This window comes from Notolabrus celidotus, chromosome 23 (genome assembly GCF_009762535.1).
Source record: "Notolabrus celidotus isolate fNotCel1 chromosome 23, fNotCel1.pri, whole genome shotgun sequence".
Classification (NCBI taxonomy): Eukaryota; Metazoa; Chordata; class Actinopteri; order Labriformes; family Labridae; genus Notolabrus; species Notolabrus celidotus.
In genome coordinates this window covers 18,811,224-18,837,217 of record NC_048294.1, presented here as the reverse complement: position 1 = coordinate 18,837,217, position 25,994 = coordinate 18,811,224, and the positions used below count along the sequence as shown (strand labels likewise).

Below are 25,994 nucleotides of genomic sequence, written 5' to 3'. Positions count from 1 at the left end.
ATTCAGAAAGACAAACTTGTGAGACATATTGTGTTTTATTTATTTGACTTTCTGCACTATTTAGCCTGTTGAGAGCCTTAATGTTTCCAATCTGTTAAAGATTGGGTTACTGATAGCAGGTACATTTAAGTGTTTTTCAGTTGTCTTTTTGACTGAATAGTTGCTGCATTGTGCCTGCAAGGTTTTTGTATTTTTTCTCTTGAAGAAGTCAGTAAAAAGACGTTTTTTTCTAAATTAAGGTGATTTTATGGTTCCTTTTTTCCCAGATGATGTAGCACTCACCATAACTAAATTGAAAAATGTACAGAAAATCCATGTGATCGGTATCGGTGATCGGCAGTGATCGGCACTCATGGCTGATCGGTATAGGAATCGGCAGCATAAAACCTGATCGGAGCATCCCTAGTGTAAATCATTTGCAGATCAGCGCAGAGAGACACTTCTGGGACGGGTCTGAGATCATGCTGCTGAGCGCATAGCGTGCATGCTTTCTGTGGCTAGAGGTTATCCTTCATTCAATCAAAGAGATGAATTAAAGAAAGAAATTCCCCCTTCTTCAGCTGTCATGCATAAAAGGAAATGACTTGGTGACCAAATCCATATTTTGTACTAGTGAGTAAAAATTCTGTGCACATTAATATGGTTCAATTGGGGATTTTATTAGCGTTTGGTGCCAGCCCCTAGTGGACATTTGGGGAACTACTTTTTTTTTTAACATGGCTTCATTTTCAACCCTGGAGGCTGCCTCTTGTTCAACAGGAATAAACCATCTTACAGAGAGAGGACCAACCTGAAGAAACGTTTTAAGATGTAACTGTGTTACAGAAAAACTGGAGTGACACATGAACCGCTCCTGCAGTATGGTAGGCATCATGGAAGACTAATAAGGTCGTGTTTTGGGGTTTCACTGTGTAAACTTCATAGAGTAACACTTGGTCCTGAGCAGTAAGTGGCACTCACGTATTCAGAGAGTCCTGTGGTCAAAACAAGTTGCTAGAGAACCTGTCCAGGGTATTGTTCTGCCTCCAGCTAAGCCCTGCCCACAAAATGAACATCACACTGTTTACTGCCACTAATATGATCTATAGGAGAACATGCTCACATCTCTAAGGTAAGGTCTCATTATAACCAGAGCTGAACCATCACTTCCTGCTTCACCGTGTAAAAAAATCAGCCTCTTCTTTATCTAACAACACAACGCAGTCACATGCTTACTCTTCATGTATCTTTAAATATTGATGCTGAGAGGAAACTTTGAGCCAACATTTAACTGAACGCCTTTTATTAACAGCAGTAAATTTGAACAGCCTTTTGTCTATTATAAAGTGGACCCACAATGAGAGGACAGCAAAGATATAAATGATGCATGATGGTATTTAACGGAGCACAAAGTGTCCTGCTGATCACTCCAGCACCCTCACAAAGCTTCACAACAATAGTAACACCCAACATTTGTTTCCATTGATTGCTCTCTCTTTCACTGCCTCCTCGGCCAAATGTTCAATTGGCCTCCGATCAGCTAATCCTGCAGCCGGCCGGGAGCTCGGAGCTCACAGTGATCATGGGTAAAGACCCCGAGATTCATCTCTCTGTCTTCGCCCTGGACCTGTCCTCTATCAGCTGCCCACATGTCCCCTTCCTCCCCTCGCCAGACTTCTTCATGGATCAGTTCTCCTTCCATGGACACATCCCCTCTCCTCCATCCTGTCTGGATCAGAACCATCAGCAGATTTCAGGGGGAGTTTATTGCTGCCACTGTCTCGCCAAATGCCACCTCTCTGGCACCGAGGAATGCTGGCTGGACTTACGTAATGAAGCACTTTCACAGCGAGCTGCCCAGCATGCTAACAGCCTGCTGGAACAGAAACAAGACTCACAGCTCCAAGGACTTCAGAGCAGGAAGCGAGGGCCGTACCTGGCTTCAGCTGAAAACAGTTACCGCTCCAAACTGGATCAGCGGAAACCTGAAGGATTGGTCCAAACCTGTCGACAGGTCACTCCGCCACCTGGCACAGAGACCTGGCAGAGGAAAGGTCTCACAGTACATTAAGTAGCTGGAAGTTATGAGCCTGGATGTTTGTGTTTCAATAAAGCTACTGGCTGCTACAAACACCTTTCATCACCACCTGCAAATCAGTCTGTCGCCTTCAAAGCAAACACAAACATGCAACTTCACATCGCACTCTGCTAGCTGTCTCAACAGATGTGGAGCACTATCAGTTTAGAGAGGTCGAACATCAGCCCAACCTCTTTTTGGTCTTCTTCATCTCTCAGGGGAATAAACAGCTCTTCAGATGTTCCATGCAACACTGTCCATCTGCTGTCTGCTGCTGCTTCAACAAGCAAACAGCTCCAGTGATGAATTGTCACACATTGTTTTTACTATATCTATGTAATCTCATCTCCATGTTCAAAAACATGTTGACGGCCGCCTCTTTGGCATCTCAACATGGTACCACTTAGCTCATGCAACTAAGTGGTACCATGTCTGTGTCATGGTACCACTTAGGACCTGCTTTAAAGCTCACTTCCTTCCTAATTCACGGTTAGCATGAAAAAGTGTGTTTGGCCAAGTGTGCCAAACATATCAAGACTTACTGATCCAACATTGCCGTATTAACTCTAACGGCCAAATTCCACCAGATCCGTGTCTGGTCCATCTCAGATCAGTCACAGCACCGGGTCTGACATGTTTCTGTTCTAGTCAATCTGCTAACTCCCAATGGATCCGCTCTGTTGCATTCCGGCTGCGTCTCTGAACCCAACTAATCAGATACACAAGGCTTCTATTTCTACTTCATCAATCTCAACAGAGCAGATGGAGCGGGACAGGAAGTCAAAACAGCAAAACAAAATGAATACATCCGGTTAATTTTCAGAATAAAACATTCTGTGTCATCACCAGATCGTATTTCACTTAACTACAACAACAAACCGTCATGATGAGCGGAGCCAGGCCTGGAGTCAACAGGTCAGATCTTTTCAGAGGACGATAAAGACAACATGGATGAGGAGAGGAGGAGGAGAATCCTTGAATCAGTAATTACTGCGGGAAAACCTTGATCACATGACACCAGCTGTCCGGCGGTCCTGCTCTGTGCTGCATTCTGAAAACGCAACCGGATGGCCAAGAGAGCACGGAGCCAGACCAGATCGGAGACAGTCCGGACACGGATCTGGTGAAAGCCTGTGTAAAATGAGACCCTTGAAAAACATCTGAAATGTGGTATTATCATATTCAGGGTCTTGACCTTGACAGTAGATGGCTTCACTTCTCTGTAAAGCAGGTGTCCCCCTCATGACTGAGTCCAGCCTTCAATCACAACCACAGCAGCAGGGGGATGAAAGATGGAGAGACACAGTGATCGTCCAGAACAAAGTGGTTCAACGGTGGGCTGAATTATCCACCAAGAGAGGCAGCGTTATGATGCTGATTTTAAGATAAGTTGGGCAGAGACGTTAAACTAAGACTACAGAAACAGTGAAAGCTGGGTCTGATAGAAAGGAGTCAGAACATGCAGATCAAAGCCACAGCCCCGCTCTAGCACATCTTCATGTGCTTTTTCATACTTTTTCGTGTTCCTCTCCTAACTATACAAACAGTCCATCCTCCATTCCCCTGGTTTCACCTCTTTAATGTGGCGTGAAACGTTAGAACTGATTGCCCACGCCAACCCTCTGAAAGAAAAAGCTCATAAAAGTCATACAGTAAGCCAAACAGAGAACTCTTCCCCCGACTCAATCAGCTCATGCGACGGTCCCAGTGTGCATAACTTAACGACATCATTAACGCGATAATGGCGGTTGTTTTATGGTAATTATCCGTGGTGTGTTATTGAAAGGCTCATTGTTCTGATGATGGCGAGCTCATAAATAAAAGAGCAATAAGAGTTTATGAAGAGCTCTCTGTGACCACTAAAGTGTTACTGATGATGGAGCCGTGGAGACTGCCAAGTCTGTGCACAACACAGAGCTGGCCCTCTGTGCTGTGACAGTCTGTGCGTGTATGTGTGTGTGTGTGTGTGTGTGTGTGTGTGTGTGTGTGTGTGTGTGTGTGTGTGTGTGTGTGTGTGTGTGTGTGTGTGTGTGTGTGTGTGTGTGTGTGTGTGTGTGTGTGACACCCCCGTCTCACTTCCAAACTCTATCTAGTCCTGAGAAAAAAGAGGATGTAAACACACTGCTCTTTTTGAACGCTCACACGCTGCAGAGAGACGTTCAGAGTTATCTCAGGTGAAGAGTGTGTCGGTGTTCAGAGTGAGAAATGACGGAGGCTCACAGATGGAGCTGTCCTGGTGCTACGATTAATCATCAGTAGATTGGCAGCTGTAGTAGAAAATATATGACCCTCAAAGTTTGAGTTGAAGCATCTATGATTTCAAAGAGTCTTATATAACGTGAAAGTAAATGTTCACAGCAAACACTAAACCTAATTTAGAGCGTTTCTCTGTAAGGGCATGCTGACTCACTCCTGCCTTTCCCTTCACACAACTGCTGCTAGCTTTAAAATTGTGTATGTTAAGTTGATGTATGAGACTGATGAAAGCATTCACTTCAATATGCCAATGACTGATTATCTTCCACATGATGTCAAAGTTAGCAGTGAGCATTCTCATGCAATCAAGTTGCAACCTCCAGTCCAGAGAAATTAAGCCTAAAAAGTGCAGTTCCTGGAGTGTCCACTTGGAGCTGGCTGCAGAGGCCTCTGATACCACATACACACCTGCTCTAAAGAGGCCGATCTTTACAGCCTGCATGGTTCTAGAAAGGCTTCAGGCGCTGCAGGAAGATGAACAAAGTGTTTCATAATTTTGTTTCTTTAATGTTTTAAAATGATTTAAATGTTATTTCATTATTTTGTTTATTTTAACTACTTGTGTTTAATCTTTCATATTTTAATGATTTTATTGTATCTTCATTTTTTATCCTTACCCGTTTTTATTTATTTATTTATTCAAAGTATGTATATTATCATTGTTATTTTGATGATTTCACTTATTTTTAATAACGTATATTTTATTCTTATCGGTGTGCATTAGTCTACTTCAAAATCCATTCTTGTTTTTTAATATCCAGTAATTTTTGACCTTATTGTACTTCTGCTTCTTTCTTGTTTTCAGTCACTGTGAAGCACTTTTAATTGCATTTGACTTGTATGAAAGGTGCTCTAGAAATAAAGCTTGATTGATTGATTGATTCAATGAGGAGAACTGATTGTAGAGTTTGTTAAATGAGCTTAATGAGGTGTTAGAGCTGACCTGTCTGCAGAGGCTGAAAGTCCAGCTTCTTTTCTGGTTTCTCAACAAAGGGCTGAGCTGACCGATGCCCCCTGGGGGGTAAGTAATACACTTACTATTGACAATAACCTCATAAAACCACACTTAAAAAGAACTGAACTGTTCCTTTAAATCCTTTCTTTCTGCTTTTGTTTTTGTCTTAACAATCAAGTTTGAAAGCTAAAAAAAAATTAAGTAAAGACAGACTTTTTTTTATCTTGCATTTAACTCGAGTAATTTCTTTCCAGCTCTGGACTGCATTGGTACAATAAATAACATTATTACTGTTATTGCCATTGTTTTAAAATGTTTTTATTTTATTTTTTCATCAATCTTATTTTACATTATTTTCTGTTATTTCATTTTCTGTTATTTATTTAATCAATTTATCGTAATTCTTTTATTTCATTTTTCTGGTATTTATCTGATTGATTTTATTTTAATTATTTTATTTCATTTTCACGTATTTCATATAACTTTCCTCTATCTTTTTTTAGTCTTATTATTTGACCTACTGCTGAAGCTCTTGCTTGAATGTATAAAAGTAGCTATATAAATAAAGAGAAGTTAAGGTGAGAATTCCCAACATTTGCCATCACGTTTCTTTTTCATCACATGCTGAGAAAGTTTCCAGAGAAATTATTTAAGTATCACAGACCCCACCTTTCACCTGTCCCCTGTCCCCTGTCCCCTGTCCCCTGGTCTTGTGCTGCAGATTGAGATCATAAAACCTCCAGTAGTTCTTCTTTTGAAGCTTCAGCAGTTTAATAGTTTATCTGTGACTTTATAAAACAGACCAGCTGTGACGGCTCAGCTTCACTTACATCATCAAACCCTGACAAACACACAGTTGCTTTATTAGACTACAACAAACAAGCACTGAGTGTATCTCTCTCTCACAACCACACACACACATCTGTCATTTCATTACGGCAGCAGCTAAACAGGTAATAAACCTGCCTGTGGTCAGGTGTGTGTGTGCCTGCAGCAGGTAGTCTCTGTATTCTTTCTGTGCACACACACACACACACACAGCATTTTCAGCCTTGTTAAAGTGTGTTCAGGCTGAAACGAGGGCGTCCTTTGCCCCTGATCCTGAGAAACAGCCTGCTTCTCTGATGAAGCCAGGAAAGTTTGGCTTGGCTCTGACACGCTGCAAGCTTTTCTTTAACCACAATCCCCAGATCTCCGTTTAATTGAGGGAAACATTTCTGCTTGTATAATTTAAGAGAGCGGAAAGAAGCAGACAGGGAGGACTAAACGCAGAAATGAAGCATTCTGTAGCAGCTAATGACTACATGTGCAGGTTGTCATAACTGTGAGCTGCTGACAGAGCTGTTTCCTTGCTCTTAAAGTACGACTGTGACAAGTCCTTCTATTAAAGAGCAATTAACATTTCACATTTCCAAACCCTGCCTCCCCTTCTTTCAGCTCTCACATATTTATCCTCTTGTTCTTTGTTTTCAGCTCCACAGAGAGTAGAAGAGCACAAACAGCTGACACCAGGTTAAAACAGAAACTATTGCTGACTAATAAAAGAAATTAATCCTCTTAATCTACATATTTCTTGTAATTCTAACTCATTCTTCATATTAGTTACTGTGCTCTGTTTGTACCTTTAACATATATTATTCTATCTTTGTGGTGTTAACAGTTCTTAGTGTGCACACATGTAAAGGCTTTCCTCTCTGAAACAACTCTGATTTTAAAACACAATAGCTCTAAAAGCATTGGACACAAAACTTCAGGTTGCTTCTTTGAACTTCTCTAAATGCTGAACGCAGCGTGTGTTCATTTGTCTGGAAGTGAATCGAAAGTTTGTTGAAATAAAGTTCAAACTAAACCTCAGTGAAGCAGACTGCTCTCCATCACAGCTCAAACCTGTGACAACAGAGGAACTTTATTAACCCATCCACTGCAGAGCTAAAGCTCAGAGCTGCTTTGGTGATGTAGTATGACCTCTGATTGGTTGTATTTGGAGCTTCTATTACAAAAACGACTTAAAACTGTGTTTATCAGACACTCCCTCGTGCATCTGTTTCAGAGGAACCAAAACACAGTTTAATATTTGGATGGGAATGCTTTGGACATCGATCAATCAATCAATCAATCTTTATCTGTAAAGCGCCAAATCACAACAAACGTTATCTCAAGACGCTTTTACAAACATAACAGGTCTAGCCCACTCTATGTTAAATTATTAACAAAGACCCAACATCAAGACAGGATACGATCTAATCTTATTTTATCTTAATCCAACATGACCATTGCACCTTGCAGTATTTAGCTAGTTACAGTGGCAAAGAAAACCTTCCTTTAACAGGCAGAAACATCAAGCAGAACCAGACTCATGTTAGACAGCCATCTGACTCGAGTAGTAGTAGTAGTATAAGTATTAGTAGTAGCTGTTGCTGCTGGAGTCCAGCATGTCCGTATCAGCTGGAGTCTGGAACGTCCACAGCAGGAGGATGCCTATGACAGCTCAGAGAAACCTACGAGACAATGGAGCTCAGGGATCGTCTGAGCAGGATATCAGCAGGTTACTCACTAACATTCATGCACGACTGTCCAGGAAACCATCCTGCAGGTGCAGTATAAGATAGAACTAGTGTCAAGGCAAACCAACCCGAGAGATTCAGTTCATGTCTAGTGCTTTTTGAGGCTTGGATGCCTCTGCATACGTTTGTCTGTCAGCTTGAAGGAAGTGGTACAGCATGGTCTAACCCCTCGTGGTATCTCTCTTCTCCGGCCTCGACCCGGTCTACTTGTGATCCGTCAGCACCCATCCTTGACTCCGACTCTACTTCGGAGAGGGATCCTCAGCGACAATATTCTCTTCTCCTGAAACTCTCACATCGGCTTCTCCTCTCTTGGCGCCTGTTCTACCTCCCTCGTCAACTCTTTCACCTCCAAATTTACACTGGTGTTGACAAGGTAAGCCCAGCCCTCAGCCTGACAGCCATAGAGGTCATCCAATAGGGAGACAGAGTGCAGTGACATTAGGTAGTGTAAGACATATGCTAGGCTAAGATCCCGGTATGTTTGAGGATATCAAACAAGGAGCTTTTTCTACTATCTTCCCACATCCTCTTGAGGTGTGAGGTCTGCTCGGAAGAGGATCAGGGCCACGCCGAGTTGAAGTCGTAAATTTTAAACACGTTCAGTATTTACGATCAGAAATCCTGCTGGGTGGGCAGAACACCAAGGACGGCAGAGCACACACTGAACGACAGCCAATCAGGAGGCAAGCTAATGAAAGAAGGAAGCACAGCAGACAGAAGCATGGTGACAAGAGTGAGCGAGAAGTGCAAAGTCAGATTCACCAACAACCCTCCTGTTTCTACAGGGTGTCTGTAAACAAACCACAATCACACTGACGAGGAGAGGAGCGGGACAGAAATGCTACCCCAGAGAGATAAGTCTCTAACAATGGCTTCGATAGTCGGCCATGTTTGTTTCCTCTGCAGTCACGTTTGACTGTGACAGATATTGCAAGATGTCCAGTTTAGAGAGAGTGGACTCTGGTTGTTGCTGCTGTGTTGGCTACCTTGTTGCACATCATGCACTATAAATTTTAACTCAGTCATTATTTCTCATCATGTGTGGGCTCTGTTTTATTTTCAACATCAGTTCAGATTTAAAATCCTTGAGTGTGTGCAAGCTTCAAGCATCACAAAACCCTGTTCATGCAGCCCCGCATCACATCAAGCCTCATCATTGTGGATCAAGTTTCTCTTTCTTAAAAACTTAGAATCTAACTTTTATAACTCAGAGAACAAGAAACCCTTAAGATTGATTCAGCAGGTTCATGGTCCCCCAACGACAAAAACAACCGTGTAGAGTCCATTCTCCGATTTATTCTGAGGAGCTGCAAATCCAAACAAAACCATGAGTACCTTCATAGGCACATCTCTCTGTTGAGCCTCTGTGTGTGTGCAGTGTAGGGTCCTAAAGTCAGATGATCCTTTTGGAGAGAAGCTTCGAGCAAGGCCGTGAAATTGGGATAAAGATAAAAAGGAAGAAAGAGCGAGAGAGAAAGTTAGAGAGGAGAGGAGAAGAATCGGCTGTGAACTCTCTGCCAAATATTGTTTCCTGTGGGTATACTTCACAGCTTAGTCCAAAGAAATCCCCAAGGACTCTCTCTCTCTCCCTCTCTCTCTTTCTCCATCTATCCTTCTCTCTCTCTGCACTCCAGCTGTGTGCAGTTGTGGACCCATGTCCGTCCTTGCAGGAGAATGTTTGAGGAAACTGGAAACGTCCTCCAGATGGCCGGGCACTCGGCCGTGGTGTGAGAACGAGCCCACTCCCACACAGACACACGGACACATGCCAGAGAAGCTGTGGCACACATGGACACAGCATATAGTGGATATATACTGCAGGAGGGGGGCACACACACACATACACATGCACACACACTAACTGAATGACATGGTTCTCTCTGCAGGCTCACACAGTTGTCTCATTTTCCAGTTCATTTCAGGTCCGATCAGATATACAGCTCAGTTATTGGACAATGTGCTGACTTACATTTCCTGCATGTTGTTGTCACTGCTGCTGACCCCAAACTGTAAAATGAATCTGTATAATCCTGTTTGTGGGAAAATTCATCGGTTTACTGAATATCAGCAGTGAGGTTAGAGGTGTGTCTGTGTTTAAAACATCGTCAGACTGGTGTGAGTCAAACAATGATCTCTGAAGTCTGCCTCCTTGTGTCTTGAAACCCAATGTGTTCCCAGCACATCCTGTTCCTTAATGCCAGTAGCAACACGTCTCTGAAGACTACAAGAAATTAACCTAAGAGAGAAAAAAACGACCACATGGGAGTCTTTTACTTCTTTGCAGTCCTGAAGACAACATAGCTCTGTCCATTGCTGAGAACCCCGAGCTGTACGATGGTTTCTGTATCATAGAGACCATGTCTGAAAAGATTAAAGTCAGCCTCAAGCAAACTTCACACCTAAGCAAACTGGAGAGTTTGGGTAAGTTGTGTAAGAGCCAAGCGGCAACCTCCAGTCTCCAAATATGCAGCCCATGCAGAAGTGTTAAAGACCGCAATTCATCGAGAATCCGCTTGAGGCTGGCTGCAGAAACACCAGAAACCACATACACACCAATTCAAACAAGACAATCTTTGCAGCAGAAATAAACATGTTTACAGCCCGGTTCAAAAAGACATCACGGATACTACGTCCATTATTTATACAGTCTATGGATACAACTCGAGGTCTTTCTTCCTCCTCTCTGAATACATGCACCACGTTTTGTGTCCTCCTCTGAAACAGTGAAAACATCCACACAGGTGACGCCATCTTTACTCTCCTCAGCTTGTTATAGCTGAGCTTTTTCTTCTTCTCTGGATGAAATAGCTGCTCACATATTGCCAACTACTGTGTGGGAATGTGCAGACTTGTTGATAAGTAAATTAATGTTTTTATCATTAAGTATTGTATCATCGGCATACAAATGATACACAAGAAAGTTTATCTGGCAGATATAAATTGGGCTTCCCTTTTAACAGCCATATTAACAGGGTGAATGCATGCAGCCCTCTGGTTGCACAGGCCTGCTGTGCACTCTGGGCTTTATAAAACACAGTAATAAACTTTATGACAGCCACTGGTTACTACTTTGATTAATTTCACCTGTTCTCTCTTCTCTTCTCTTGTGAGACTACAGGGGGAAAGTGATGGTCTGTATTTAATCTATCTTCTGCTGTGATTCATGATCTGGACTCTCACAGGAAGCAAAGGTGGAAAAGTAAGAAGTCCTTTTTTAATAACGTGAGCAAAGTGACAAGATGTGAAACAAGCTGATACAGAGATAGTTATTGTACGAAGAGGAGTGAGGGGGATCGGGATGGGAGCATGCCTCTGCACAAACACAGAGAATAATCCATCACTGGAGCAGCTCATCGATTCCTGCTCTCTGTTTTTCTCCTACAGATCTCTACGCTTCTCTCTGTTCCCTTTATTCATGTTCACTTCTTTACACATCCTTTACATCCCTGTATACTGGATCTGTATCAGACCAGAGGAGACACTCTGCCTGACAGCTCAAGGAGCAAACAACTCTCTCTGGGGTGCCGTCTCCCTCTCTCTCTCTCTCTCTCTCTATACATGGAGGAGAGAGAAGGAGATATAAGGCAGTGGAGCATGGTGTAAGACGATGCTCTCGCTTCAGTTAAGTATTTACAGCAGCCCTGACCATCTGGATGGAAGGAGAAACAGAGCAAAGAGAGAGAGAGATGGAAAGTGGATGATGAGAAAGAAGGAGAGGGTGAGGTTAAGGGTTAGAGGAGAGGAGAGGAATGAAACATGCTGTTCTGATTAAGCCTTAAAGTGGATGTTTCTACTTTGTGCTTCTCTTCATGGGGTTAGTTTTGGGGAACTTGATCTGGACCCCGGGGAAGGCTAATCATTAACACGTTTAATAGTGGGATAAGAGTGTGTGAGTGTGTGTGTGTGAGTGTGTGTGTGAGTGAGTGTGTGTGTGTGTGTGCACACTCACGTCCCTGAAAGATTAGGGGGAATCAGAATATGAGCTGTAGATGTGGAGCCTGCCTGCAGCCAGTGAGCCTCAAACAGACTGATTCAAACGGTGAAACACAGACAGAGTGATGAGGGAGTGTTTTTATTTTCCTTCACCACCTTCTTGTTCTTGTTCTTGTTCTTGTTCTTGTTCTTCTTCTTCTTCTTCTTCTTCTTCTTCTTCTTCTTCTTCTTTTAATATTTTGGTCTGAATGAGTCAAATGGAGACAAAGTGTTGGAACTGCTGGAGGAAACCGTTTTAGCCCAGAGCCAGGGCTTTGGCTGCAGAGGCTGTAATGTCATTTAACGACAGATCAAAGTATGTGTGAATGAATAAAACTCAGTGTGTAGTCTCTCTGACGTCAACCTTCAGACTCTTTGGAGGAGTAATGAAGCCAAAGATGTTGGAAATGTTGACTCCAGCTAACATCATGCTCTTTAGAAACAGAGAGATTGGAGCTGAGGTCACAGTCTTCCTGCTGTTTCTTTCATTTCAGCTCTGATGAGGTTTTCTCAGCTTTTAGAGCCTGCCTCGTCTGGAGACTTGAGGAACTGCAGGGTTTTAATGCAACTGGAGGTTGCCGCTCTCACTTACATGCTTAACGTGTTTGCCATTAACAGGCTCATATTGAGATTTTAAATGTCTGTCCTGCAGAGATGGACTTCTTTAAAGACTACTGTTTCTTGTTTTTAACTGAATAATCTATTTTGCATTGCCTCAGAGCTGCAGATAGTTCATTAACAAATGACATAACTTAGCTGTATCATTATTTGAGTATTATTATTATTATTATTATTATTATTATTATTATTATTATTATTATTATTATTATTATCATTATTACTACTATTATTATTAGTAGTAGTAGTAGTAGTAGTAGCAGTATTTGTATCATAATTATTATCATTTAATTAATGTTGTTATTATTATTATCATTATTGTTATTATTATTATTATTATTATTATTATTATCATTATTACTACTATTATTATTATTAGTAGTAGTAGTAGTAGTAGTAGTAGTAGTAGTATTTGTATCATAATGATTATCATTTAATTAATGTTGTTATTATTATTATCATTATTGTTATTATTATTATTATTATTATTATTATTATAATTATTAATCAATCTTATTATTTGATTATTGTTAATTTGTTTTATTATAATAATACATTTATAATTTTCTCTGTTAGGGTTCTTCTCTTTTTTCCTTCAGGTATTCTTTGTCCCTGTCCTCTTCGATTACTGCCCTATGTAAACTGCAATTTGGGGTGGGAAGTGGGAAGTGGGTGGGTGGTTGGGAAGTTGATGATATCGCTGAGGTATAACTTGTGCTATGTTTTTAATATCAAAGATACTGAAAAACAACCAATAAACGATCAAGAAGAAGAAAATTATATAACTTTGTGTTTTCAAAGATTATTTTTGGGTGGGCTTTTGTGACTTTATTTCAGGAAGCTACTTACAAAAATAATAAATAATCTACCTAACATTGTATGGCTGTAAACTGGTTGATGTGGCTGAATCATTTCAACAGTCTACAGAAATCTTGAAAAGCCTCTAAAGGAATATTTGACATTTTTCCTAAGTATAAAAAATCCTCTTTAAATAATGACAGGACCTCCTTCCTGTAATCTCCTTCATGACCCAGTTTCCTGCAGGAATCATCAAAGCATCGACTCCCTGTATCATCACTTATCATCTCCCTGATTGCTCTGTGTCTTCAAGGCACTGATTTTAAGAGAGGCCTTGTGAATAAAGACAGGAAATTTAAATTCAGAGATGTGCAGAGGGGAGAGGATGGACGGAGGAGGAGGAGGGGGGGATGTTATAGGTGATTTTTACTTGCTCTCCTCTCTTCCCGGACAGACCTCATTGATGTTTCCCATAAACAGAAAGTAAAAACACCCAATACACACAATCTTTAAACACATGACAGAGCACACACTCTGCTAGCTTGATTTTCCTGAACTGACTTCTTTCCTGGTTTTCCCCTCACGGCAACATCATTTTGGATTTTGGACTTCATCAAGACACATTTTAGCCAGCTACTGAGCCTGCAGGGTAAGCTACAACTCTGCTAGCATGTCCTGAAACAAAGCATAGATAATCAGAAGCTCATTTATTCTGTGTTTTTACAGATAACAACACCAGGTCTGATTATTCTGGAGTGGTGCAGGCCCCAACGTGTGACACAGCTCACCAGTAAAAGCCTCTTAAATCACGCAAACTGACAGAATCACAGCTGAGCAGCTTCAATCCAGCTCACTGCAGCTCAGTGTGCAGCCCCTCATGGTGCTACAAATTTACAGAAGCATAAGAGCTCCCTGAAAGTGAAGCCAAACCGTTTAGAGCTCCCCGTACTGACTGGCTGCAGTCAAGGTCATAAACCCAGCCTCTTCTTAGCGGGTCGTACAGGACAATAAAAATATGCATCAAATACATTTTCCTTTATCCCACAATCTGTCAGATGAGTCTAGTTAAGTCTTTTCATGTTGACGTGAAGAGGAGGATGTGTGACGTCATGATTGACAGGTGTGTTAACCAATGAGGCCCCTGCAGCGCTCTGTGCACCGGATTATCAGAGTAGAGGGGGAAGCGTAACAAACACTAACACAAGAGTCATTGAACTTTCCATACCCGTCAAACCCACAAAAGAATCTGGACTGGACCCACCTGAGGACTGGACCCACCTGAGGGATCTCATCTATAAGTTAAATGCTCTGATTAGCATAAAGGGTGTGGCGTCAGTCCTGCAGCTTCAGCAGCCACAATTTCTGCACATGCCGTGGCTGCATCAGTAATTAGGCTTCATCTCTTCTCAGTAAACACTGTTGTTAAATAATGAGACATCTTTTGAACATCACAGCACCATGCTGCTGATTCTGCAAAGCTCTGTTTACAGAGATCGAAATGAAAGAAGTGAGCAGACCTTTGACCATCAGCGTGCAGGTCTTCATCAGAGATACACTTGTTGACCTGAAGTCGTCAGCCGATGCTCTGAGCCTGCTTTATGAACTCTCTCAGTTCTCTTTGTGGAAGTGTGCAGTGGTTGATCTTCTGTGCGTAGAGGAGCCGGCCTGTCAGACGATCTCTTCATCCATTATGGAGCAGTGAAGACCCCCCCCCCCACCCTCCGGCACGATGGCTACCAGCCCCCTTCGCCTCTTCAAAAGCTGTGCGAAGATGGCATGAATTATAAATACCCCCTCCCCTGACTCCCACACCCACACCCTGTTTATGAGCGAGAGCTGGAGGAGAGCGTGGCTCTGATATCTGCATGCTGCTCAGGGTTACAACACTTTACAGTAAAACATGAGGGTACAAGAAACAATACGGCACACGTGCTTTAAAGAGCCTCCATCACTGGATTCAGCTCTGAAAACATTTAAAAGTCAGATCTCTTAAATCTAAAACACCCCCCTCAGTTCCTCCTCATCCTCACCATCGCACCTGCCTGCTCCCCGTCCACAGCTCTACAGTGTGCACGCTCCAGATATCTGAAACACCAGAGTCTACATCTGCTGCTCTCAGCTGCAGGATCAGGAAGGTTTACGGAGCGTGTGGAGGCTCGACTCGGAGCAACAGAGTCTTAAGAAGAGTGTCTGTCAGCCGGGAGTCCTCACAATGTTTGGTAAAGCTGTGGTAAATCCTCCCTCCTTTGCCTAATCTACAAACACCTCTCTGTTTACTCTGATCCTGGATCAGTTTGATCTGCTGCAGACTGAAGAAGGGTTCACGAGGTGAGAGGAGACCACATGGGATGAGACTCAAATCTTATTAACGTCTCAGAGAGCCTTACACTTTCTTTACTGTCTGCTGTTATGAGACACTTTGATGCATTTATTTATTTTTGTGCAATTAAAGAAAAATACACATGGAAAAAAACTCAGAGAGAAGATCAGGAGAGCAGAGTTGTTTCCTTGTAAAGTAAATACTGAAGTGATGAAGCTCTGCAGAAAGTCAGTGATCACTTCAGTAACGGGACAAATCCAAGGGAGGAAGGGGCCGCTGTATTTCAACCTGGACACTAACTTAAACTCTCTCATGAGACTGATCCTCTGTAGGAAAGTTTCAGCACCATGCACGATTAAAAAAAAAAACACACAGCAGGACGTCAGAGGTGTAAACGTCTAGTGCATCTCTGTCACATCAAGAGTTTGGAACCTCGGCCTTCTGTGAAACAACCCAGCCGAAGAGAAACACAATGACATAACGGCATCACTACCTGATCTTAACACTAAAGAGGAACCTTACGCAGGTAAATCTGATCATCTCCCTGCAGGTGAATCTCATCTCTTTATGTACAGCATGCATAAAGTGCAGGGAAAGCTTCAGGTGGCCCTGAAGACGTAACGCACTTCCTCCCCAGTCTCTCTTTGTAAAGAAATCTGTTCTCACCACACACAGAGAGAGAGAGAGAGACAGAGAGAGAGGGATGTTTGGAGCTCTTTTATAGACGGGGAACCTGGTCTGGTTGAAACAGACTGAGATCAGCAGGAGAAGCAACACTGACGCCAAAACACAAACAGACACAGCACTGAGAAACATGGAAAAACACGTGGTCAGAGTCACGCTCAGAAGGTGAACTCCAGGGTGCACAGAGGGTTTCCTTTTAAACATACAACACACGGGACAGTCTGCACAAAGATATACAGATGCTTCTACGGTGCAAAGGCTCATTGTCTATGGATGATATACTGTATGAAGCTTATAAAACACACGTGTTTTATTGCACTTATAAGACTTAATGATCTGGAGAGTGTTTTAGGAGCTGCAGGTAACCGGATAACTGACATGAGATCTACAGGTGGGCAGATATGAGTCGCTAAAACTCGTCTAAATCAGCTCTTGGAGGAGTTTTAGAGCTAAAACATCAGAGTGTAAAGATTCCTCTGCTCCCCTCAGGACACAGACCCTGTCGTTCAGGTAGAATCCACTAACAGCCACAGATTGTGTGCTCTGCCTGTTGACAGCAGACAACGCTCTGTGGACCTGCATCACTTTATTACCTCAGCCTCCCTAAACCAAACTTTATCCTCTCTCTGCTGTTAACTTTCCCCTGTGTGAAGCCTCGACATCTTGATCTACGCCACCTGACAGGCTGAGACGGCGAGCCCATTCATCTTCCCTGTTTGATCCTGCAGCCCTGGGACTTCAAAGCCTGGAGGCCAGAGGACGCTGTGTGTCCACGCTGACAGCTACACGGCTCCGAGGAACACCCCACACATAAAGCCAACCAAGACCTGCACAGGGGAGACACAAGGGTCCTGCTGCAAACATGCAAATTCATGCTAATCTCTGCTTTTTAGACAATGACGCCAAACGGCAGCCGGCCAAGGTAGGCTCAGTTTGGAACGACTCAACCACTAGCAGTGTTTTTTTAAAGAGGGCTGTCCAGTCATGAATGTGCAGTATTATTCATACGCTGCAACAATTATAACATCAACAAGAGAGGGAGAAAAATATGTACATTATTCATATCTGTCCTCCAGGGAGACAGGCAGTCAGAGCTAATGAGAGGCTGAAGCTTTGAAGTCATGGAGCACTCGCCGAGGTGAATGGCATGAATTAAGTACCACCATCAGACACGTTTTGCCGGGTGTGAATGCCTGCTAGACGGATAATTTGAGCCGACATTCTGCTCCCTGTCTTCTCTATTTTCTAAGTTTTTATTAGCAAATAGGAATATAATTAAATTTCCTTGCCCTTATCGAGGAGAAGGACACGCTCAGCTACATGCAGCACCCCGGGAGGTGTAAGGAAGAGGAAATTAATATTCCATGAGAATAGAAGAACAAGCTGGAGATAAACTTGTTGTGGTGTGGAGCAGAGAGGATGCTCTTCCTTCAGAGAGGGGTGTGAAGTGTTTGGCAGAGACGGCCCGCTAGATAGATGGAGCCAGCCAGACCTGACCCTGTCCCTCCACCGTCCTGCCCTGTGCCACGCTGATATGCTATCTGCCCGGACAGATGCCCGCTCTGGCCTCACAGCGCCGCTCTCCGGTCCCCTACTTCAGCCATAAAGCTGCCTGCTGATGTTTTGACCGCCCGAGCACTCAGGATCGCTCCCGTCTCCTTGAAGAGGCTCAGCGGAGAGATAACCGAACATGTGCTGACCTATCTGATGGAAGGTCAGCGAGCGTCTGAGGCCAGACATGACGGGAAGACATGCAGCACGAGTGAACAAGGTGTAAACGGGGGGCTTACCTCCACAGCGAGCTCTCCAGCACCTTGGTGGAGTCAGCGTGGTAGTACTTGGTCAGGATGAGGATGACCTGCAAGGCAAAGAGGAGAGGGAGGACATTAGACCGAGAGGAACAGCAGAGGAAAAGACGTGGACAGGAAAGAAGTCTCTACGATTGCAAAGGAGGAGCATGATTATGGTTAGTTCAGTAACAAACAAACAACAGAGCTCTAATTCTAACAAATTAGTTAGATGGAGTAACAGCGAGTGCCTTTAAAAGGACTTTATTGTCGCAGTTATTAGCCTCATCCTGGTTTTGATCAGATTGGGGATATGGTGTTCACATGCTTCAAAACACACTCAGTGTTCACTCAGAGGGTCGACATTCTGACCTGCAGCTACCCTCAGCTCCAAAACTCCGACTGAATAACTGTTTTACTCTTATCAACCTGGTTTCAGAAGCAACACACAGCAGATATACAAAATTAGCATTGGGCCAACGTGCTCTGCTAACGAAGCTCAGATGATGTGAATTACGTTTATAATGTTGGCTAAATTATTTTTAAATGTGTTAAAAATTGAGCTCAATCTAGCCTGCTATTAGCATTCGCCCCCAGCTGACCAAGAGTTAATAAATTAGTTTCAAAACAAAACTTAAAAACTTAACTTGAGTTTTTCTGCTGGCTCACTTTAGCTTATTATTCTCTTAAATTTACTAACCCAAAATAACCTAATAACTCTAATGGATTCTATGCTAGCTGTGTAAATGACCATTACTCATGTTAATGACTTATTAAATGTTGTGCAGCATAGTCAAGTGTTTACATCTTGCTCCAGAGTCCACAGGTGGCAAATTAAAAACTAAAACACAGATTTAAAGCGAGGGTTGGTAGTCACAGAAATCTAGCATGAATTTGAATGTAGCATTTCCTTAGGACTCCGTCTAACCCCTCCCCCCCCTCCCCTCCGAGTTCCTCCAAAACGACGCCCCCTAGTGTTTTTCACTACGTCAACTCATGTCTCACTCAGCGGTAAGAAAGCACTAAAACATTATCATAGTGAAAGTTAGAAACACAAACAAACATGAAATGTACACGCAGGAGGCGGGCAGAACGACAGGACGAGATTTGATTGGTTTCATAATTTGGCTCCTGATGGCAGGGATTGGTTGGTGTTTTCCCAGGTTTACTCTGGCTGCAGATAGCTGCTTTTTTTCACTCTTTTTTAAGAACACATTATGTATTGATTGACATCAGGACATAAAGATCATTTTAACCAGTATAATACAAAGTGTATCTAAATCTGACTACCAACACCAGCTTTAAGCAGCAACACATTAATGCTAACTGAAAGCGAGTGAAGTTAGCTCTTACGTTTGACTAACTAGCTTATTTGTTTTGTATGCAAACTCAGTAAGACAATTTCAAAGACATTCAAATTGATAGAAGCAAAACTCACGTTACTCTTACAGGCTTTTAGCTGGATACTAGCTATTTCTAACATGCTAACGTGTGCTAATTACTGATTCAATGTCATAAATTTTACATTAAAGAAGTATCTCACAGTGATGTTGAGCTAAAGTGGAACAAATAATGTCTCCTGACTTAATATCAACGTTTTTTTTACACATTGGAATTCTTTTCAAACTGTTAAAAAAGTATGTTTTCCAAATAAGCATCAAATTTAAAGAGGCAAACACAACAGATACAGAGTTAGCATCAGGATTTAAAGATGCCATTGGATCATTCAGGTTAATATAAAAGATAATTTCCTACATTTCTAAAAACTCTTTATTTTCTTTCAGAGGAACAAGATTTATAAGCGCTCTTCTAATTAATCCTTATATTTCCCATCATCAGTGACGGGTTAGCATGGCTCTTACCATGAAACCGTTCTCTCCTCTGTGTCATGTCTTAAAGGAAGGACTTGCTTGTCTTCAAATCTTTATGCTGAGAGTGTTTGAGCTCAGAGAAACTATTACTCTGAACAAATAGGCGTCCTGTTTGCCACTCAGGTTTTTAAGGACGCTCTCACAAAGCTCTCCTCCCTGTGTGCAAGATAAATTATACATTTAGCTAAAGCACATTTCTCTTTGGGCAGTGTGGTTATGAAACCTTTATTTATTTTTTGTTTTTGAGCTGGGGGGGCAGACTCAATTTGATTTCTGTTTGTCACAAAGATCCAATAAATGAAAGCGAGGATTCTCCTTCAGACGACCAAGACGTCTGGGTCTGCAGCTCACATCCTCGGTGTGAGCGCTGGATCACAGCCTCTTGTCTCTCATATTTCTGAGGACTCCTGCTCCTGACAGCTCGGCCTGCCGGGATTTGCGTTGCCATGGTAAGAGTGCCAGCGGGTCAGGCAGCACAGTGGGGCCTGAGGGTGTGACTGACAGGCCGCCTCACAGCTCTAGGTAGTGGAGCGAGAGAAAAGGCCCAGCCTGCCTTCAGGCTGAGGGTCCAGCTGCTGACAGCAAACTGCGTTCAAGGTGGCTGCTTCCAGGAGCCGAGATGTAAGATCTTTGAGATGTGAGCATGCCTGATACATCTGTATGCTACATCCTGGTATATTAAATCTCTGTCTCATAGTACATACTGTATCTGGGCTCTACATAATAATACAATTATCCTAATATATCACCACAGACTCTGGATGAGCTGCAACATGACATTTAGGGTGAATGTGATCAATAAAGAATCTTTGAAGAGCTTCTTTTTGACACTGACAGACTCAGATTATTATCTTAAATGCCTACCATATTTTACAGCCTCTCATACATAAAGCCTCTCAGTCACGTCACGCTCTCCAGAGACACCAGACGTCTTTAAGAAAAGCAGTCATTTTAACGTGCAGCACACACACATCCCTCATCTATCCCTGCCTCCAGTACTGTTTGTTTGTGATGTTGCTATTGTGCAATCCCTTTAAAAAACCAACAAACAACATAAAACAAAAAAATGAGTTGAGGCAGATGAACAACTCTTGCAGACTGTTTCTGTCACTGGAGTTTGGTGGCTTTGTAAAGAGTAAAGGTTATTCTGAATGTGAAACAGATGCATATTAAGGTGTGTCTCATTGAATATCCTTTCATTAATTAACTTGATGTCACACCGGGAAAAACAGAGGAGGACCCATGTGCAAGATTTAGTTCTAAAACAACAAAAAGTACAAACAAAACTTACTGAAATGTCCCATAAACTAAATCCACAAAATCCAAAAGAAAACCAATGAAGACGAGGAAGACGTTCAATTATCCAACACAGGCCAGAAACTACATAAACAGAGTAATCACACAGGTGAAACTAATCAGGGTAATCAAAAAAGGAGGGAAACACACAAGGACAGGAAGTAAGACTAAACAGGAAACACAAGGATTCAGAACTACAAAGTAAAACAGTAAACACAAGACTAGACTAAGAAAACACAACAAGAGACAAGGATTACTAAACACACACAGAGCAAGAACTACAAAATAAAATAGGAAACACAGGTAGCAAGTACCACAAAATAAAACAGGAAATACAAAGAAAGAGCTACAAAATAAAACAGGAAACACTGGGGGCAACAACTACAAAATAAAACAGGAAACACAAGAGCAAGACATGTATCACTAATAACATGAGGAAGACAAAGGATAACACACAGGCAGGAAACAAGGCATGAGAAACTAGGAGATATCCAAAACTAAAGATCAACTCATGACACTTAAAGCCTTTAATAAGAGATGAGCACTTTAAGTAAACTAAATGCTTGGTGCATGTGGTTTAAAGGTTCACTCTGCAGCCATCACACCCCGTCTCATGGCTGCTGGATGAGGGAAGTAAACTTTTGGTACTTGTTGTGTTTCAGATTTAAAATCACCAGAATGACTTTATGTTGACTTGATGTTTAAACCAAGCACCGCCTGAATCATCACGTCCTCTCTGGTCATTTCAGTTTGAGGCTCTTATCTAAACACCATGCTGGCCTGAGTTTGAAGATTATACAGCATGTGAGGCCCCGGAGAGAATAAAGACAGCGAACACGTTCAGGAGGTAAACATGAGGTCGATGTCTTTATCAGGATGAAAGCTGCTCTGCCTCACTCAGCTGACTTAATAAGAAACCTGGCTGCAAGCCCAAATATGTCCGAGCGTTTAGCCCTGTGAACCTCCCTCTGGTGTAAAGTAGAGTCGTAATACTGCTCTAGTGTCCACACAGCCTTCAGGGTCCACATGCACACACCCTTTGCTTTCTTTACAGGACCTTCTCTCTGCAGCGCCGCTCTGTAGCTAAGTTTATTCCTCACGAAGCTATGCGCTCTCCGTGGAGCAGCACACCTGGGGACACACTGAATGAGTTTGAGAAGTATTGGGCAATTTCCACAACACAGCGCCCGCAATAAAAGCCACTTTGGAATCTCCAGACGCTTTGCTCAAAGCATCCCAAATTCCAAGCTTCAACGCTTTTGGAGCTTTTCTTCAACAGATGTTTAAAAGTCCAGAAAACTGGAGTAGAGGCCGACATGCCGGTGCTGATAAGAGCCTCGAACACAACCTGCTTCCTCCCCTGACTGCCAGATAAACTCTCCTTGCTGATGAAGAACAAGACAGCATCCATCAGAGACCAGCCGTGTGAGGCTCTCTGAGTCATACAGCATGCAAATACCGCTCCCTGATTGGCTGTTGGCCTTCTGTGACTCAACTGGTGTCTCTGGAAACAGGCTGTCCGCCTCTGCACAGCTGTCCTTCTCCTAATGAGACACTGGTGCAAAGCTTGACACCCTCATCATGCCGGCAGAGAGGCAAAGTAACAGCAGCGGTCGCTCCACATGAGGATCAGATCTGCTACACGCTCAGTGTTTGAGCCTCGTGATGAACACAGTCAGCTTTTAGCCGGCGGATGAAAATTTAAGGTGGAAAAAGAGGAAACACCTGACACCTTTATGTCAGGAAGTTGTTCTGGTTTGAAAAAGAGGAGAGCCAATTTACACTTCCAGCCAAATGGTGCAACATTAGCATCAATTTAGAGACGTGTTTGTGTCCACCTGACAGAGCTGATAAATAAACCACCACTGATATCTGTCATGTTTATAAAAACAGACACTCCTAAATCCACAAATCTGCAAGAAACAAGCATGATTCATCCTCTGCAGTAAAGACACAGAGCTAACTTTGTGTTTGTGTCATTTTCTGTATCTCCTAATATCTCTTCTACCACGAGGTTAAGTTAGATTTTTAAAGTATTGGTTTATCCATCATGGTTTGTATTTCAGATCCATTTTTAGATCTTAAACTTCAGACTGCCTCCACGGAGAGAACACAATGATCCTCCAAACTGTCTTCACCACGCTTCAGACCGCAAGGAACCACAGCTCTGAAATATTCACAGACCACAGCTCACACATACTCCTCTGTTCAGAAGTTTGAGTTCAACTTCTATGTTCTATTGTCTGCTACATTTACCCAAACATCCAAACTTCAGAGTGAAATATTCTCGATCAGAAAGTGTCGACAGGTTGAGATTACAGGAAGATGATCCAAACAGTGAATCTGATAATGTCAAGAAAGACAGTGAGAGAAAGAAGCAACCAGGTTTATGAGAGAAGCCCAACAGAAGCCACTTGGCTAATCAGATAAATAAATAAGATTAAATAAGTAAAAGCCCAGAGATGGTCTGCAGCGTTAATGGATGTGTGACGGGCTTTACCTTGGCATGATAAATTAAACACCTACAAAATGTACCTTTGACTCGTCTGCAGCTGGAGGTCAGATCTGTTCCTTTAGGGTTACTAACCATAGACCTTTCTTAAGTCCCTGAGCTCCCTTGTCTTGTAGATTCCTCTGAGTCGCTGTCGTAGACTTCCTGCTGATGTGGACGTTCCAGACTCCAGCTGGTACAGACGTGCTGGACTCCAGCAGCAACAGCTACTACTACTACTACTATTCTCAACACTATCATCTCTCTCTCTCTCTCTCTCTCTCTCTCTGTCTTATTCTCCTCGATCCCTCTTTCCAACCCCAACTCGGTCAAGCTGTCTAACATGAGTCTGGTTCTGCTCGAGGTTTCTGCCTGTTAAAAGGAAGTTTGTCCTTGCCGCTGTAACTAGTTAAATACTGTGAGGTGGTGTTTGACTTTATTGGAGTGAGCTCGTGGAGAAACAGGAGAGGCTCATACACGAGGCAACTCTTAGAAACAAGCCCAAAAATCGCAACAAAAAACTGATTAAATTAGTGATCCACATTACATAAAAAAGAAACTAAAAAACGCTTCCAATAAGCAGACTTGGCGACACTGGAGAAACAAGTCCTTACTCATTTTGAACATCAGAATATGAACGTTTCATGCTAGAAAGAGTCACTTGTTGTAATAACCCTGATTCTTAGTTTCATGCTTTCTTTCCATGCTCTCCATCTGTCCCTCTCTCTGCTGTTGCGTGATTCTATAACGCTCTTGATGCAAATATTCAAGCAGCTGGATTTCTTGCAAAGACCTGCCACATGACACCAAATCAGAGCCTCATGAATCAGAGAAAGACACCAAGACAGGAGTGCTTTCTGCAGCTGCATGGAAATGTGATCATCAAGTATCTGCCAAACCTTAGCTTTATGTCGCACAGACAGCGTTGCCGACTTAGTGACTTTGTCGCTATATTTAGCGAGTATTCAGACCCCTCTAGCGACTGTTTTTCAAAAAAGCGACTAGGGACAAATCTAGCAACTTTTTCTGGTGTTAAATGGAGACTTTTGGAGACTGAAGTGAAAGCATGTATCGTTCTTACTCTTCTCAACCAGCAGTGGATGCTGCTGTGAGTTCCGCCTAGCTGCATTCAGAGCAGGAGGCGTTCACCCCTCAGCATCCAGACTGCAAATGTAACACGCAAGTACGAAGACACCGCTGGCTGATCCTGCCTACTGTCTCCTTTTGGTCCATTTAGATAGTTAATGTAGATTGTATACAATAAACATCTTGAAAATGTTATCGTTGAAAAATTTAATGATTTACTTTTATTTGTTGTAGGCTCCTAAGAGTAATTATAGTCATATTTAGGATGTGTTTGAACCTCTTTTTGTCTCTCCCTCAACGGTACACGTCTCTCCTACAGCATCTGTTATAATTCAAATTATGCAAATTAAGTGATGAGGTAATTTAGTGACTTCTAGCGACTTCTAGGACATCCAATAGCTACTTTCCTCACTGAATAGTTAACAACACTGCGCACAGAGAGTAAACAACTTGACTTAATGCTTCTTCTATTTATTTTTCTATTAGAACAAATTACCCAAGAAAGTTCATTTTACAAAGCGTTGAAAACCTGATTTATTTTTTGATTGAATTGCCTCTGATTTCATTATTTGTGCAGGTAGAATAAACAACCAAACTTTGCAAACCAGAGGTGAACTGTTTGTTTTATGTGAGACTGAATGGGATAACGTTTAGAATGACATGTGCCAGAGTGGAGCAGAAAACCGTCACACTGCACGTTTGAATCAGAGAAAGTAACTCAAATCACCAGAAATGAAAAATGTCTGCACACAGATTTGATAAAAACCTCAGATTATACATTTAAATATTTAGTCTCTACCTGAGTGTGCTTCTTTAAAACTCTGCAGAACAACTCAGTAACATAAAAATATCAGTAAGTATAACAGCACACAGAGCGTGCACTACATGCTGTTAGAGAAGCAGCTCTGCTCTGACATGTAAGCCTCTGTACAGCTAGAGCTCATGGTAAGTCTGAAATAAAGATCTGTAACTGCAGCTCTCAGTGAGTGACGTGTCAAACTGCATCCTCTGTTCCTTCATGAGAGGAGAAGAAGAAGTCTCTCAGGTCCATCCCTCCATCAGCCCTCAGAGATTAAGGTTTGCATCATTCATCCAAACGCCAATGCCGATAAAATATTCTGCCTCTCCATCCCCGCGCGGAGCCGGCCTTCAAGGCCTTAAGTCCTGCTGGATTGAAAAATGATTTTTCTTCTGGGATAAAGTGGACGGGGCGAGGATGTATTCGGCCATAAATCAG

General features: G+C 42.5%; 1 protein-coding gene across 3 annotated transcripts in view; it reads right to left on the bottom strand.

Annotated features, from left to right (window-relative positions):
- The window catches only part of sorcs2 (sortilin-related VPS10 domain containing receptor 2), a 361,633-nt gene that overhangs the window by 249,192 nt on the left and 86,447 nt on the right, over window positions 1-25,994 (bottom strand). For all 3 annotated transcript variants that reach the window (XM_034676218.1, XM_034676219.1, XM_034676217.1), the window contains exon 2: window positions 18,017-18,084. In XM_034676218.1, the coding sequence (XP_034532109.1) occupies window positions 18,017-18,084 (68 nt within the window). The remainder of the gene's footprint in view (window positions 1-18,016; window positions 18,085-25,994) is intronic.